This window comes from Osmerus eperlanus, chromosome 25 (genome assembly GCF_963692335.1).
Source record: "Osmerus eperlanus chromosome 25, fOsmEpe2.1, whole genome shotgun sequence".
Lineage (NCBI taxonomy): Eukaryota > Metazoa > Chordata > Actinopteri > Osmeriformes > Osmeridae > Osmerus > Osmerus eperlanus.
The window spans coordinates 6,448,949-6,465,302 of NC_085042.1; the positions used below are offsets into that span (position 1 = coordinate 6,448,949).

Here is a 16,354-nt window from a genome sequence, read left to right on the forward strand (position 1 = left end):
CGTATTCTTTTGGTTTTAAGGCAAACCAGAAAAAGTTTGGTTCAGGTATATACTGGAACTAAGTCGTTTTATAAAAAACATTAGGATATGTCCACACTGATCTACAGGATCACAAGAAATGACAGAAATTATGGATTGTTAAAAATATAACAATTGTCATTGTTGGCTTTGCTATCCATTTGTGTTCCCCATTCTGACCAGAAGATGGTGCCAGTTTGATCTATAATTCATGGTAGGATATTTCAATACAATACGGTTCAAAACATTTATCTGTCTGTTACAAATGACACAATTAAAGTGTATGATGTAATTTAGGGTTAGAACGACTTAAAAAATAAAATAAAAAACCTGATCCAAGATTTCCATATCATTTTTTGTTTCTACATTTTGGGAGCGCTTTATAGCGCAGGAACCACAGAGAACGGTGAATCGGCAGGCGTGGCAATGGGTTGGTCCAGACGAAGTCAACGGTGAAAAACAGCGGGGACGTAGATTAAAGCCCACAGCCCCGGACCGCGTTGTAGGCTTGTCGAGAGTGAAATCATTTATCGATGATTTAGTTTTTTTTCTTCTTCTCATTCTCTGCGGATCTCGTATTTAGTTTGGGTTTTATTTAAGGCAGTGGGCGTAACGCGCATCCACAAAGAAGAAGACACGGAGAATGCATTGAGGTGAGCTGGACCTGTTTATGTTGAGGATGATATGATGATTTTTTGAAGAGAGAAGCCTAGCAACACCCATAACTTCATGTTGTTTCTAACTGGGAAAGGTGAACATTATTACATACAGAGGAGCGACGGACAGATGCTGGTTCAAACCATCAGTGCTATGCATGGCACCCTTTAACAATTTAACAGGCTTACTACTATTGTGTAGCCCAAGGTGCAATGGCCCCAAACTACAGAAATGTAAACGAAGTATTGGTTTTTAAACATTAAGGTAGGCTGAATTATCTGGTCACTGATCTTGTGGTCGATGATTTTATTAGCCAGGCTAATCACTTTCAATCTGTCCCAGCAGAGGCCTATGATTTGTGTCTGCCTTTGAATATTAATATTAGGACCTTGGCCATTATCTTTCGTCTCTGTAGACTAAGGTAATGTAAATGCGCTATGTCCCTGAACTATGGTCACATTAGTTTTGGTTGTCGTTAGCATACCCACAAAGCATATTGTTTTGCAGATGGATTTCGGCTGTCTGCTGTCGGCAGATGTCACGACGCTTATGAAAACGTGAAAGCAGCTATATCTTCTGTGCTACTCATAATATGGTTCACCTATTCTACTAGTCACTTACAGTGGATGGGATTGTCACGAGTCTCGTAGACTTATTTACAACTGATAATGTGATATTGGCCTTCGCTGTGTGTGTTGCGGATGGCCATACGTCCGGTTGGCAGGTCTGGAGATGATCCGCTGTGGGTGCTGATGTTGCAGCGCTAAGCGGGTGTTGCTAGGCAGCACGCGGCAGGCGGCCGCCTACCTGGAGCGAAATGCTATAGCCTAGGTTGGTAACAGCCTGTAAATGTCAGCTGAATATATCGGGTTGCTGTCTCTTATGTGGTGGATTTATAGGCAGCAGGCGACAACGACATATTCCTATTTTGGCCAAGTGGGCTGAACTGAATTGCATTCGGTAGCATAGTTTGGGATTGATTTCAGCACACGACATGCGGCCTAAATGACATGGAATCTTCTCCTGTGCAGAGATACAAACAGTAATTATCAAACCAGTATTAAATGTAGCCACTGTACAATTAAACTGTACCCAGTTTAACATGAGCGCGTTATCTAAGTAAACTTTGATGCACCCACATAACATTTCTGCTCTATTTGACATGGTATTGGACTGTTTGGGCCCATGTCCAGTAGACTATATGTTAACTTTTTAGTCCTGCCATTTGAGATTAAATTACATTTTTCATGGTCAGTAAAATTATGTTTTCCAAATATCTGATTTCAAGTTACAGTAGGTAAAATCAACTTGCAGACTATGCTGAATTGCCTGGTAAACATTAAACAATACAGACTTGTTACTAAGTTACATAACTCATTGTATCCACTAGCATGTTTTCTTTCAGTAGCCTAATGAAAGTGGAGCCACATAAATCAATCCTGGGCTACTTATGTAATTATTTTCCTATCTTCCCTCTCTCCAAATGGGATATCTTACTCTCAGAGGTGGCCCAACATAGCAATCCGGTGAAAGTGGATGCATTTCCATCAATCAATGAGTGAATGTAGCTCACATGGAGTTAATGTGGTTTCCACAAAGCTCTCTCCCACTTGGATGAACACAAGCTGAGACGTATTAGTGGAGTCATCAGCCGGGTGCCCCATTTCTCCTGGTCTGGCCTCCCTGAAGCCCACTCCTAGTTGGTTGTGTTATGGTGACATAATGCCGACGGCAGTGAAGATCAGATGATTTGCTGATGACACCTCTTCAAGTTTGGTTTCCAAACTCTTTGACTCGTCTGAGACACAGGGTGGGTAATGCGGAGGAGGTACAGTGGGAAGAGAGGCAAGTGGGTGAGAGAGGGGCAGGTGGAGGAGAGAGGGGCGGGTGGAGGAGAGAGGGGGAGGGGCAGGTGGAGGAAAGAGGGGCATGTGGAGGAGAGGGGGGCATGTGGAGGAGAGAGGGGTGGGTGGAAGAGAGAGGCAGCAGACTTCCACGACGCCCTGTAGTCATTATATTTCTCCCAGGAGGGAGCAGCTCTGAGCCTGCTACCTTTGAGCAGCTGGGCCCCTCTCTCTTTGTGGGACACCGACACAAAGGGACTGATCAGTCCGTCCCTGTGTTTGTGTTTGAGGGCTGTCACTGAGGTCTAAATTGCTGGGAAAGCAGTTCTAACCATTTGTAGTGTAAACGGATCAATAAATAAAAAATGACTACCTAACATGTCTGTGTTAGCATGATGCGCCATGATCTATCTGGATGTGAGATAGAACGTGTATGAGACGAATCTCATCTAGATATTCATATTCCCGGGTGGTTGATTCCGGAGCCCTGTAGTTGATGTGAAGGGCCTGTCTGTGCTGCTGTCAGTTTGGGCCTGTCTGTGTTGCTGTCAGTTTGCGAGGGGCGAGGACAGGAGTGAGGGTGTGGTGCTTTTGGGGCTTTATCTGCTTAGTGCAGAAAATTCTGCGTGTTTATGAGTGTGTGTGTGTGTGTGTGTTTTAAATGGGGGGGAGGGGAAGGGGGATGGTCTGGCTCCAGTCTGGAGTCCTTTCCCGTAAGTCCAGGCTGGTTCTCCAATTACTGAGACGGACTTCCTGTTGGTATTAGGCAGCCTTCTGAGCTCTTACTGCCAATGCTGCGTTTCTGCTCTCCTGTCTGGTTCAGTAAGCACGCACGCACACGCACACACGCGCGCACGCGCGCACGCACGCACACACACACACACACACACACCACTTTGGGGAATAGCACATCTCTAATGTCTGAGGCTGGTAGGGAGTCTTTCATGTCTGATGTTCCAGTCGTTCAAGCACAAGGCAGTGGTTGGTGAACCTCTGATAATCGTCCAGGTACATCGGGGTCTTACAAATCCACACGCTATTACTACTACTACTATGAACTGTGCCTCTGGAAGGATTCCGTTTGCGATCGAATAAAGGTCTCGGTGTTGTAATTGGCTAATCAGCCCCGCTCTCCCACCCCCACCTCCTCTCCTCCACTCTCCCACCTGAACCCTTATCCTCCTTCACCCCTCCCCTCTTTCACCTCCGCTCTCCCAAGGTGGCGTCCCCTCCCCCAGTGAGCTGTGGAAGATGAGCACCTCTCCCACCCCTAAGGGCACCCCAGTGCATCTCAGCCCCAGTGATGGGGCCCCAGAGGAGAACCCCCTCTCCCCCCAACACTCCACCCCTGGATCCGGGCCCCTGCACAAGAAACGAGTCTCCAGCATCCTCCAGAGCCCAGTGAGTGTGTGTGTGTGTGTGTTTGTATACTTGCGTACGTTTGTGTGCTTATGGACAGACATATGTTCACTTACACACACGTGTTTAGAGAGATAGCCTTTAAAGCCACATTTGAAAAGGCACATTTAGCGATCCCACACTTGCCCTTCACACTCTCCATTCTTTTTCACTCTTTCTTGTCCCATGGGAATCCTGCTGCCCTCCCTGGCCATCCCTCTGTCCTCTCCCCCCTCCCTGGCCCTCTTTAGAGGCCGGTAGATATGATTATCTCCACAGCTCAGATGTAATCTGCCCTGAATCATCACTTGACAGCTGGGGCTGCAGACAAGATCCTCAACTCAGGGTGTGGGGTAGTAGTGAGTGTGTGTGTGTGTGTGTGTTTTAAGCGCGGAGGGAGGGACGCCGACAGGGTACAGAGAGTCAGGGAGCTGGAGGAGTGTGTCTGTGGACAGGAGACAGAACATGGACGTTAAGAATGGTGGAAATGGAATGCATTGTTGAGCCGAGGTGACTCATCCTTTCGGTTTAGACATTGGATGAACCGTAACTGTCTGTGTGGGTGTCTAAGTGGTAAGCTAATAGCGTGTGCGTTGGTTCTTGTGTGTGTGTGTGCATCTGCGTGCAACTGTACCTGTGTCGTGTGTGCCTGTGTGTGATTGTGCAACTCTCCTTGTGTGTGTGCAATGTGTGTGTGCAGTCCTTCAGAGAGGAACTGGATGTGCTGATCCAGGAGCAGATGAAGAAAGGAGGCAGCTCCTCCAACCTCTGGGCTCTGAGGCAGATCGCTGATTTCATGGCCTCTCACGGCTCCCCTGCTGCCCTGCCTGTGTCCCCTTCCAGTAGGTAGACACACACACACACACACACAAGGACATGCATACACACACGTGCATACATGCACACACACACGGACACCGAGTAATATTTGGACATCTAGTACAAGAAACTCTCAAAAAACAAAAAAGTCTCCTCTTCTCACTTTCTCCATCCTTCTCCCTCTCCTGCTCTCTCCTCCTATATCCCTCTCTCCTCCTATATCCCTCTCTCCTGCTCTCTCCTCCTATATCCCTCTCTCCTGCTCTCTCCTCCTATATCCCTCTCTCCTGCTCTCTCCTCCTATATCTCCTCTCTCCTTCATCCCTCTCTCTCCTCCTCCTCCCTCTCCCCCCGTGCGGTGCAGCCATGATGATGGTGACTCCCATCAACGACCTGCATGGCTGGGAGCCCAGCAGCATGGTGAAGGGGGAGAGGCTGATGCGCTGCAAGCTGGCCAGCGTCCACCGCCTGCTGGATCTCTACGGCTGGGCCCAGTTCAGCCACTCCTGCCTCACCGTGAGTGGGACCCCCGCTCTCTCTGCCTCTGTGTCTCTCTGCCTCGGTTTTCGACCCTCCCTTCCGTAATCTTCCCCTCGCTCTCTCTGTCCCTCTCTTCCTATCTGTTTTCTTTTTTTTTTTCTCCCTAATATGTTTTAATCTCGAACTGTGAAGCGCGTGTGTGTAAACTGGGTGTCTCGTCCACAGCTGCGTGTGAGCAAAGAGCAGGAGCATTTCCTGGTGCTGCCCGAAGGCCTGGCCTACGGTGAGGTCACTGCCTCCAGCCTGGTGGGTTCACGACAGAGCAGATACTACCATGCTACAGTACCGTGTTGCTACTGACATAAACGCCTTTGCTGATCGATAACACAAATATTCAGTCAACCAAAAAGGAATATGCTTAGCTTAATATGCATATTATGCTTGCTTGATATAACTATAACTGCATTATTAGACCTTCTCGCCATTTTCACAAAAACACAGCGCTAAGCATTGGACCTATGGGGTTGGCGTTAGCAGTGCTGACGCCTGCAGTGTTGTGTTGGTCCCAGGTGAAGGTGAACGTGCTGGGGGAGGTGGTGGAGAGGGGCAGCACCTCTCTGGGGGTGGACCTGGGCCGTTTCAGCCTCCACTCCGCCATCTACTCCACCCGGCCAGACGTCCGCTGCCTGCTGCACCTCCACACCCCCGCCACGGCCGCCGTAAGTCTGCCCTGCCGGGGCACTGCCAGGCTCGGACACACACACACACACATCCAGGCACACTTATACACACCGTCACCGTCGTAACTCACCGTTTCCCCTCAGGTGTCTGCCATGAAGTGCGGCCTCCTGCCTCTGTCCCACGAGGCTTTGCTCGTGGGCGACGTGGCCTACTATGATTACAACGGCGTGATGGAGGAAGAGGAGGACAGGGTGGCCCTGCAGAAGAGCCTGGGCCCCACCTGCAAGGTAGGAGCCTCCTGGGATGTCGGGGGAAAACTCTACACCCCTCCTGTCTCTCTCTCGCTCACATGAGACTAACCCCTCCTGTCTCTCTCTCGCTCACATGAGACTAACCCCTCCTGTCTCTCTCTCGCTCACATGAGACTAACCTCTCTTGTCTCTCTCTCGCTCACATGAGACTAACCCACTCCTGTCTCTCTCTCACTCACATGGGACTAACCCCTCCTGTCTCTCTCACATGAGCTATGATCTCCGGCAATACAGAAACCTTCAGCCTAGTCTGCTGGATAAAGAATGTATTGTTCTTTCGACAAGAGAAGCGCCACAGTTGTTGGGCTGTTTTAGAAAGAGGATGGTTCTCCTCGATCGATACAGGAGGTCAGTGGGAGTTTGTTGTGTTTCCCTGCTGCAGTCTCTGGTGTGTGTTCTCAGGTGCTGGTGCTGAGGAACCACGGCATCGTGGCCCTGGGGGAGTCTGTGGAGGAAGCGTTCTACACCATCTATCACATCCAGGCTGCCTGTCAGGTCCAGGTGAGCTCTAACTGGCACTGCTGGAAGAGAGGGAGGGGGCATATGAGACAAAGAGGGTGGAGGGAGAGAGAGAAAGAGAAGATAGAGAAAGAGAGAGAGAGAGAGAGAGAGAGAGAGAGAGAGAGAGAGAGAGAGAGAGAGAGAGAGAGAGAGAGAGAGGGAGAATGAAAAAGAGAAAAATAGAGAGGTGGAGAGATGTCCCAGTGCCAGAGCTCCAGCTGCTGTAATCCTGTGCTGTGCTGACAGGTGTCAGCATTGTGCAGTGCCGGAGGAGCGGAGAACCTCATCATGCTGGACCGCACCACCCAGAGGCCCAACCCCACTGGCACCGTGGGCTGGGCCGGCTCCACCTTCGGGCCCCTGACCAAGACTCGCCTCGGGGAACACGAGTTCGAGGCTCTCATGAGGACCCTGGACAACCTGGTGAGACGACCACACACAAGCACCTTTTCTAGCGGGTGGGCGGGTTGATGGCTGAGTGGTTAGGGAATCGGGCTATTAATCAGAAGGTTTCCGGTTCGTGCCAAATGATGTTGTGTCCTTGTGAAAGGCACGTCACCCTACTTGCCTCGGGGGTAGATAGTCTCATGTGAGAGCTCTAAGGACAGGGCCTACTTTACTAACCACTGAAATACTGTTAGAACTGTGCACTTGTGATCTTTGACTGATGCGCTACGCTAATTGGACGTTAGATAGAAGCATGTGCTAAATGAACAAAATGTAACAGCTCCCTCTTGGCTGTGTGCCAGGGCTACCGTACCGGCTACGCCTACCGCTTCCCCATCCTCCTGGAGCGCTCGCGAACACGGAGAGAGGTGGAGGTGCCCGCCACCGTCACTTCCTTCCAGTTCGAGGAGGAGGGGGGTCACCCTATGCCCCGCCAGCACCCCTTCGCCCAGCGCCACCAGCAGGAGAAGACCCGCTGGCTCAACACGCCCAACTCATACCTGCGGATTAGCCAGGACCAGGCCAGCCCTGGGCATCAGCGCACCATGGTACTAACAGGGGGACGGGAGACTGTTTCTTTCCTTATTGAATATTCTTGAGTGTTATCGCTGATGCAATGCGAAAAAATAAGGACAAAAAAGCATCGCTTTGAGCTACTTATATATTTATATTGTGCTATAATGGCGAAGGTTGCGTGTCACTGTTTTATGGATTTAGATGATGTCTTTTCTCTGGAGGAAATAGGAGAGTGGCTTTTAGCCGTGTGTTAGCGTGCTGTCCGTCACGGGGAGGAAAACAGAGCAGGATGGGGAGTCTGTTTCAGACGGAGCAACACAAAAGACCCTCTTACATCACTGGGAGGAGACTGTGCACCCTCTCTTTCACTCTTTCACTCCGCCCCCTCCCTTCAGCCCCCCCCCCTCTCTCTGCTCCCGTCCTCTGCATTGCAGGGGAAAGCACATTGTACAGCAATCGTTAGGCAGACACTGCCCTCTAGTGGTGGGAACTGGCTCTGCTGATCCTCTGTGTTCCACGACACACTGACATGCCAATGAATGTATGAAAAGCATGTTGATGACGGCTATGACATCCAGACTGTGGACTCTGGAGCTGAATTCAAGATGTGGACCCTTTTATTCTGATCAGCACTCCTTTGGGGAACTGACGCTGCTGTTGAACGGACCAAAATGAGAGACTTGAGCCATGATCATATTTAGGATTTGTGGGATATTGTTGTGTTTTCCCCCCTCACAGTGGCTGAAGGAGGAGATGACCCAGGCTGGAAGCACCGCCATCAAAATAGAGAACCCCAACCAGTTTGTCCCTCTCTTCACCAACCCCCAGGAAGTGCTTGAGACGCGGAACAAGGTAAACAAGCCTTCCTTCCTCCCCGATTCACCCGTCCTTTCACAGCGTGGGCCACACCACACATGATATGTTAGGTTCTCCGACTCTTCAGTTCTTGAAAATTCTCTGTCCCAGATCCGACAGCAGAACCGGCAGGACATGAAGACAGCAGGTCCCCAGTCCCAAGTGCTGGCCAGTGTCATAACAGTAGACAGCCCACCGGTAGGATCCCAGAGGCTGCGGTAGTCAAGACACGAGGCGCAGAATGAATGTTCTGGGACCTAATCATCGGAATGGGCTGGCATTGAAAGTCCTGACGGTCAAATGTTTATCTGCTGTCTTCCTAGTCTCCCGTGGAACCTCCGAAACCTCTGGAGCCTGAGACACCTAACCCCTTTAACCAGCTGACAGACCAGGAGCTGGAGGAGTATCGTAAAGAGGTGCAGCGAAACCAGGAGGGCCAGATAGAAGGTAGGTCTGGTTCTTCTCACTAACCCTCAAGTTCTGTGTGTCTCTCCAGCCACTCCGAATCTCCTGTCACCAGACAGACGGCCGTCGTGTTCACTATCCTTAGTGATGTTTGTTTTTTTTAACCTGTGCCCTACTCACTACTTTGCCTCACAATATACTCACTTTCTGCACGCCTCGAAGCGCATCCTCACATTTCTTGGGCACTGTGCCTCTGTGTTCCTCTTTGTGTGTGTGTGTGTGTGTGGTGGGTATTTGTGTGTGTGTGTGTGTGTGGTGGGTATTGTGTGTGTATTAGAAGGGGAGGAGGTGGTGAACGACACAGAGACCGTTCCAGCTACCTCCCCTCCAAAGACCCCTCCCCCCTGTGACCCTCCGCCCCCAGGTGAGCACCCCCTCCCTGGGGCTCTGACAGACGTGCTGTGCTTGCTTTGCATCCAGGCTACCTGGGGCTTGCTTTCACTCATGGTCCCATGTCGGTTCCATATCGGAATATGGAACGACTTACCTGTCGCTCTTCTCCATGCCTCCTGAACTGCTCATTGAAAGCCCATGTTACTCTCATCAAACATAGTGAACCCGGCTTCTCCAGACTCTTAACTCAAACTAACGGCTAGATATAAGGCCCAAATTTGACTCTAAATGCATTTGGGAAGACACTTGAATGAGTAACATGGGGGTGTCTGTCAGGATGGTATTGTTGTGTGTGTGTGTGTGTGTGGTTCTAGTTCTGTAGTTTTGTCGTTACATTTTCAGCATCATGTAGTGCTGTCCACTTGTCTCCACACCCATGCTGTGTACCTCTCTCCCTCTGTCTTTCTGTGTCTGTCCTTGTCTATGTCCCTGTGACCTGTCCCTCATAGGGCACACCTCTGGTGCTAAGATCTTGTGTCAATAGTAAGTACTGAGAAAAGCTGTAAGACCGTCGCACTCTCATGAACCAAGCATGTTAGGCACTCTGCAAAGCAGCTGCGATAATACGTACCCTACCTGTAAGCAATGTCACTGTGCAAAGTCCCCACGTCATGTCACCACACTGTGTTACTCCGCGCAAACAAAGTCTGTATTCTGACCTCCGCTTTCGTTTTCGCACAAACAATCCCTCGCCCAGACGAGGGAAAGACGGACTCGCCGGTTCCGAACGGCCAAGGGGAGGAAGAGAAGCAGCAGACGGAGGAGCTGGAGAAAGGGATGAAGGCCCTGTCGACCAACGACACCTCGGTCCCGGCTTCGCCCACGCCCACTGCCCCAGCTGCCAAGCCCCCGGGCAACACCCCGGAGGGCTCCCCCTCCAAGTCCCCCTCCAAGAAGAAGAAGAAGTTCAAGGCGCCCTCTTTTCTCAAGAAGAGCAAGAAGCAAAAAGAGAAGGCAGAAACTTGAGGGATGCATACATGGACAAACTATTGTGACACTTGACACGCTTCTAACCACACATGCACACATAAACTCACGTACACACATGCCTATAAGTTCTATAATGTAAATGGCTCACGATCATGTTTTTGTTTTCACCTGCTTCCGTAATATCAAACCATTTCTGAAAGATTGTGTTTAAATATTTCTTGTTTTACACATAGGATTAGAATCGGATCAGGTGTTTGTCTGTTGTACCTCATTCACTCTTCCCTCCACTATCGTTGCATAAAGTCTTCTTTTAAAACATCCACATCCTTGCAAGTTGAACTAGAATCAGCAACATCCCTCATTATTTATGCCCATATCTCATGCATCATGCACTTGACACACATGTATATAATCATAACTGCTTCACAGCATCATCATAAAAATCATCGGCTAATGTTTATTGGTTTTTGAATGTCAAATGAATGTCACAGAAATCAGAAATGTATTGCGAGTGCAGGTGCAGAACAGTACATGTAGAAAAATGCTGATATGCTATGAAATGCTCTTAATGAACTGAAAGCTGGCTCCCCTTCAACTAACTATAGACAGCAGGGACAAATAAATGATTCATTTGAAGAAAACTAAAGCTCCCAATATTCAACAGGCTGCTTTAAATGTCACTAATATCAAGTAAAAGTATATTGAGGAAGAATCCTGTGCTTGTTGATGCAATTGAAGCCCCCATCCAGAGATGGCACGAAACATTCCACTTTTCTCCTTTTTCTTTGAAGTGTGTAAAAAATACCTCTACAGCTGTAATTATTTTTATGATCATTAGCTGTTCTTAAAATGCTGATGTGTGATGTCCATTGGTTTTTAAGTTATTTTTCATATTAGAATGTAAAGTGAAAGTTGCAAAAACTATGTACCAGTCATTAAACATCAAGTTGATTTTAGTCCAATTTGGTTTGATGTGTTTTATTAGAGGATGAGGATAAAAAAAATGTTTTAAATTATGCTTACACTTGAATGGGCGGGTCCATAGGCTGTTTTAGGTATATTTATTTATCAAGAAGCTCAAAGAGTCGTCGGGTTCAAAGAAAGTTCAATGGTTTATTTCTTGCAAGGAAACAAGTGTGTCGATACAGAGTTGCTTAAAGCTTTACAGTAATAGGCAGTGCTTATATACATGGTTTTGAACGAGTAACAGGATGAAGACAAGACTTTCCACCTCCCCCATGTGGAGGTGAGTCTGTGACCTTTGGTGACCTATAAAGTTGCCTACCGAGGGGCACAGTGTAAAAACCCGCACACAATAGCAGGGCTGCCAACTTTTCAAAAAAACCTGGAGTGAGTCAACTTGTTCAACGATGTCAAGATCTAAGAGTTCTTTGATTTTGCCTTCCACAGCCCCCCTTAGATTAAATGGAACTCCCCTGAATGGCTATGCCACAGGTTCCACCTCTGGGTCTATGTGTAAACTATTGTTTTCAGTTTTCCCACCCGGTGGAAAACCTTGGGGTATTCCTGCTGGAGCATTCCCTTCAGGTCTGATACTGCTGCTATGTCAGGCCCAATCCTCAGTATTCCCACTGCAAAGCATTAAAATGAATAATAATCATTAAATAGTCTCTTTGAAATCAACAAGTATGATGACTTTAGACCCTACGAAGCATTGGAGTTATCTGTATCTCTTTTGTCTTTTTGTATGTGCTCTTTGTCTTCTCAAAGATACAGACACGACCCAAGCCGTTCGTGCCGATAAAGCCCTTAGAAAAGGAGGTGATGGTTGAAATGGACCTCTTCTCTATTTGTCGGAGCCACATTGCAGTGTCTTTTCCAAACAGTGGCTCTCCCTTTCCCCGTATAACAAGGAATTCTGCCTGCTCACTGTGTTGTCCTACTCTGGCCTCACGTGAAAACTCCCCCTTCGTGTTCTCTTCGGGTCATTCTGACCCATCAGTCATTGTGGCCCACCGTCGTATTGCGACAACTTTACCGCATACAAAAACAAAGTGAAGCATTTTCTTTTAACCGTTGGGCTGTCTCAGACCCCCCACATTGCAAAGGTTAACCCTTGTGCTGCCTTCGGGTCACATGACCCAAAGGTTCATAACGAACCATTGTTGTGTTTGCCCAATTTTACCCAATACAAAAACAAATAAAAATAATTTTCTTTTAACCTTTGCAATGTGGGGGGTCTGAGACAGCCCAACGGTTAAAATAAAATGCTTCACTTTTTTCTGATACTTCTCTCTTCTTTGTGAGAGACGGTTCACTTTGTCCGAATTGTGAATATCCAGCTGAATTAGTATACAATGACATACTTGGAATTTGGATGTGTGAGGAAATAAAGAAGGATACAATTACTGATGTATTTAATACACAAAGGAATAATACACAACTCAAATGCTTTCAAACATATTACAGATATTGTAATATCTCTAATATTCTCTGGTGCAACCACTTAATTTGTATAGATCAAACAGTCCCACAGAATGTACAAATTATAACGCTAAGGAGACTAACGCCTGGGACACACTGCCTGCGATCTGCTGCGACGCGCCTGGAAGCGCCGCCTTTTTTCTTTCGGCGCCCATGTTATCAAATGGGATCGACCACACCGGCTGCGAAGGTGCCTCGAAAGCGCCGTTTCGGCAGCTGGTCGAGCTGATCGGAAAAAAAATTCCAGCTTAAACTGTGTGAAACTAGTAGGCGGCGGAAAAAAGTGGGAGGAAAATTAATTTTTAAAATAATAATAATAATAAGTATGCAGAATAACAATTAATTAGCAAACGTGCTTCTTCACTCGATGCTAGCCCAGACCCTCACCTCGGCTTGAGGCAATGGCCCCGGTGGACAGTGTTGGGAAAGTTCACTTTCTACATGAACTAGTTCAGTTCATAGTTCACAAATTTTAAATGAACTAGTTCAGTTCATAGTTCACAAATTTTAAATTAACTAGTTCAGTTCATAGTTCACAAATTTTAAATTAACTAGTTCAGTTCATAGTTCACAAATTTTAAATTAACTAGTTCAGTTCATAGTTCACAAATTTTAAATGAACAAGTTCAGTTCATAGTTCACAAATTTTAAATGAACTAGTTCAGTTCATAATTAAACATTTTGAACTAAGTTCACAGCTCCAAAAAATTAACTAGTTCAGTTCTTTTTTTCAATATGTTGCGAGCTATAATTTTTCTCAATTATTTCCAAAGCCCATGTAGAACCACAGACAGCAATTATTTTATTAGTTTAACGCTGAAACTATGTGTCTGATTTCATCTTCATATGGCAACATTATTGAGGCACTTTTAGATTGTTTGGCTTGTTTGCCCGATGAATAAGTAAAAAAAATTATAAGTATAAGAATAATATTAATAACGTAAAAGAGTCAAGGCCATGGACAGTGTTTCTACTTTCTGTCCAGTAAGTGAAAATACCTTAACTAAATGAATATCTGTCACTGGTTACAGTCCACATACATAACTAAAATAACAATAACACAAAAGTTTGCATGGCCAAGGACAGAGTTATTTTCTCTTATCTGAATGAAGATCTTCTGTCATTGGTCACAGTGGTCTCTCCCTGGTGGATCTGCTGTTGTTTGCTTCCTATGAAAACAATTATGCTCTGTTACTTTAATACAGGTCACCTCTGCATCATACCCATGGCATTACATTGCATTTCTATAGCCCAAACAGATCATAGCAATATTTAATATACCTTCAAATCTTTTTGTTGGCATTCAAGATCAACTGCTTCTCAAAGTTGGCATCTCCCAGCCGGTTTCTCCTGGGTCTGAATTAGATAACGACAGATGTTAACATCATGATTATGGCAAAATGGAAACAGTCATAAAGGAATTGTGGACTGAGACAATAACTGAACTAATTTTACCACATTTCTATATTTAAAACCAGAACTAGAATAATATCACCAAGAACTATGATTGAGGCTCGGTATTTACTGTACTTATTACCAAAAAATAATAATCATGTAATATAACCACAGTTTATTCCCACCTTAATATTAGACCACCGATGCTGAAAAGCCTCTCTACTGGAGCGCTTGAGGGCAGGGCAGTGTTGTGTTTTATGAACAGCCTTCTGAGCTTTGAAAAATGCATGTATTCATCAAACCCATCTGTGGTTGGGGCATCCAGATAGGCGTCCACTTCGGATTTTTGATTAACCTGAGTGTTTTTGTTAAATCTGAAGAATGACGCTGCAGGATCCTTTTTGTCACTTCCACCACTGGACTGGGCTTGACCAGAGTCTCTTGCAGCTGAGTCATCAGAGTTGAGGGTTTGAAATTCTCTTTTCAGCATCAATCTGTACTGCATACATTTCTCCTCATCTTGGACCCAGTCTAGCTTGAATCTTGGCACCAGCATAGCAGAGAGTATATGTTCCCTCTTCTCCAGAAGACCTGCCAGCCTTGTGCTCAGTGACTCCAAGATACTCTTTATGAGAGGTCGGCATGTAATGAGACCCGCTGCTGCAGTGGGCTTTCTGCTCTCATCCAAGAGGTCATTCATGTGACATTGCAGCTGTACAATGGTTGGAGCCAGGTAGCCAAGAAAGACGTTCTTCTCTGCTTGGAGGATGTTTAGTGCTAGTGCCAAAGGCCTCATCACATCCACAAACATGTGAATGAATTCGACTTCCTGTGGAGAGAATCTGCGAAAGCCGAACTCGTCACTCACAGTATGCAAAAGGAGCTCATCGTGTAAGGGAGTGGCATCATTTTTAGGGGTGACCTCAGCCACGTTCATTTCTGCCTTCGTAGTTAGTTTTGCCATGCGAGACAGTCGCTCCATCGCAAGAAAGACTGAATTCCATCTTGTGTCATTTGTCACAACAAAGCCAATTCCAAGCTTTTCCTCCACAGCATCAGAAGTCTTTGTACATAGCCTGACCAGGTTCCACAGTGCAGATGCTTTGGCAAAGACTTCCCTCGACATCGTTCTGTAACGTTTATCACTAACTTTTTCTGTGTCTTTGGCCACGAGATTCAAAGTGTGTGCCATGCACCGTCTGTGAGGGGGGAGAGAGGGATGTTCCAGACCTGAGAGAGGCTCAGGCTCCATCTCATCTTCGTCTGAGCTCTCACTGGCAGCAGCAAAGGCTGACACTTGTTCATCCTTACCTTCACTTTCAGTTTGATCAAAGTTGAAACAGTTGAATGCCTTGACAAAATTAGCAGCATTGTCTGTCACTGTACACACAACCTTGTTGTGGATTTTGAACTCTTTGTTGACATCTGTCAACAATTCTGCCAATACATCATGTGTATGTGCTCCTTTAATTCGCCGGCATGCCAGTACTGCAGACTGTCTCTTCGAAACGTCTGTTTTGTTTAGCCAGTGGATAGTGATTACCATAAATGCCTTGTTCACAGCAGACCAGCAATCTGCTGTTGTACACACCGCATCGATCTCAGACAGTTCAGTCATAAGTTCACACATGTTTTCTTTATATTTCTTGTTTAACAGTATCTGTACTTTCTTTCTCGATGGCACCTTTTTGGATGGCTGCAACCCCTTAATTAAGTTTATGAAAGCTGGGCTTTCCACTTTCCTCAAAGGCTGCAAGTCTCCGACAATATACTGCACCACCAAGTTATCCAGCTGCGGCTGGGAGATGACAACGTAGCCGTTACTGTATGCAGTTAATGGGATATGGGTCGAGGATCTGTCTTGACTGTCTTTTGATTTTTTATTTGCTTGCACATACCTTGAAAGGCTAACTGGGTGCTTCAGTTCAATGTGCCGTTTCAGGTTTGCTGAGGACGTGACTGAAGTGCGGATTTTCTTTTTGAAAGCCGGTGGGCAAAGTTTGCACAGAAATGTAAGATTGTTCCCATCCTCACCAACCTTGTCATAAAACTCGCTTAAATGATCATAGGACGCCTCCTTGCTGCTTTGTCGCCTACATGCTGCTGTCGCCTCCATGATACTTTTTGTTTTGATGACGCATGCGAAAGTGCGACATTGGTGGCTGCAGTTGCCAAATTGAAATCTCTATCTGTGTGCAA

The 16,354-nt window shown here is 46.7% G+C and overlaps 2 protein-coding genes across 9 annotated transcripts; one reads left to right on the forward strand and one right to left on the reverse strand.

The window, feature by feature from the left end:
* The first annotated feature begins 348 nt into the window (after window positions 1-348).
* Window positions 349-11,277, forward strand: add2 (adducin 2 (beta)). 8 transcript variants are annotated; one of them, XM_062451508.1, is made up of 16 exons: window positions 349-671; window positions 3,739-3,920; window positions 4,618-4,759; window positions 5,101-5,252; window positions 5,442-5,522; window positions 5,786-5,935; window positions 6,041-6,184; window positions 6,611-6,709; window positions 6,956-7,132; window positions 7,459-7,704; window positions 8,411-8,524; window positions 8,639-8,725; window positions 8,851-8,974; window positions 9,270-9,356; window positions 9,835-9,868; window positions 10,083-10,222. In XM_062451508.1, coding segments are annotated over exons 2-16 (1,788 nt in total). In that variant the 5' UTR covers window positions 349-671; window positions 3,739-3,770; the 3' UTR covers window positions 10,084-10,222. The 8 variants fall into 8 exon arrangements, with proteins under 8 accessions (XP_062307492.1, XP_062307493.1, XP_062307486.1 ...); XM_062451509.1 differs by having other exon boundaries at window positions 9,273-9,356; XM_062451502.1 differs by lacking the exon at window positions 9,835-9,868 and having other exon boundaries at window positions 10,083-11,277.
* A 1,173-nt stretch (window positions 11,278-12,450) lies between these two features.
* LOC134012253 (uncharacterized) lies at window positions 12,451-16,260 on the reverse strand. The gene is made up of 3 exons (XM_062452004.1): window positions 14,341-16,260; window positions 14,042-14,116; window positions 12,451-13,929 (listed from the first exon to the last, which is right to left on the reverse strand). Exons 1-2 carry the CDS (start codon window positions 15,783-15,785, stop codon window positions 14,044-14,046), a joined length of 1,518 nt encoding a protein of 505 aa, XP_062307988.1. The 5' UTR covers window positions 15,786-16,260; the 3' UTR covers window positions 12,451-13,929; window positions 14,042-14,043.
* Window positions 16,261-16,354: the final 94 nt, after the last annotated feature.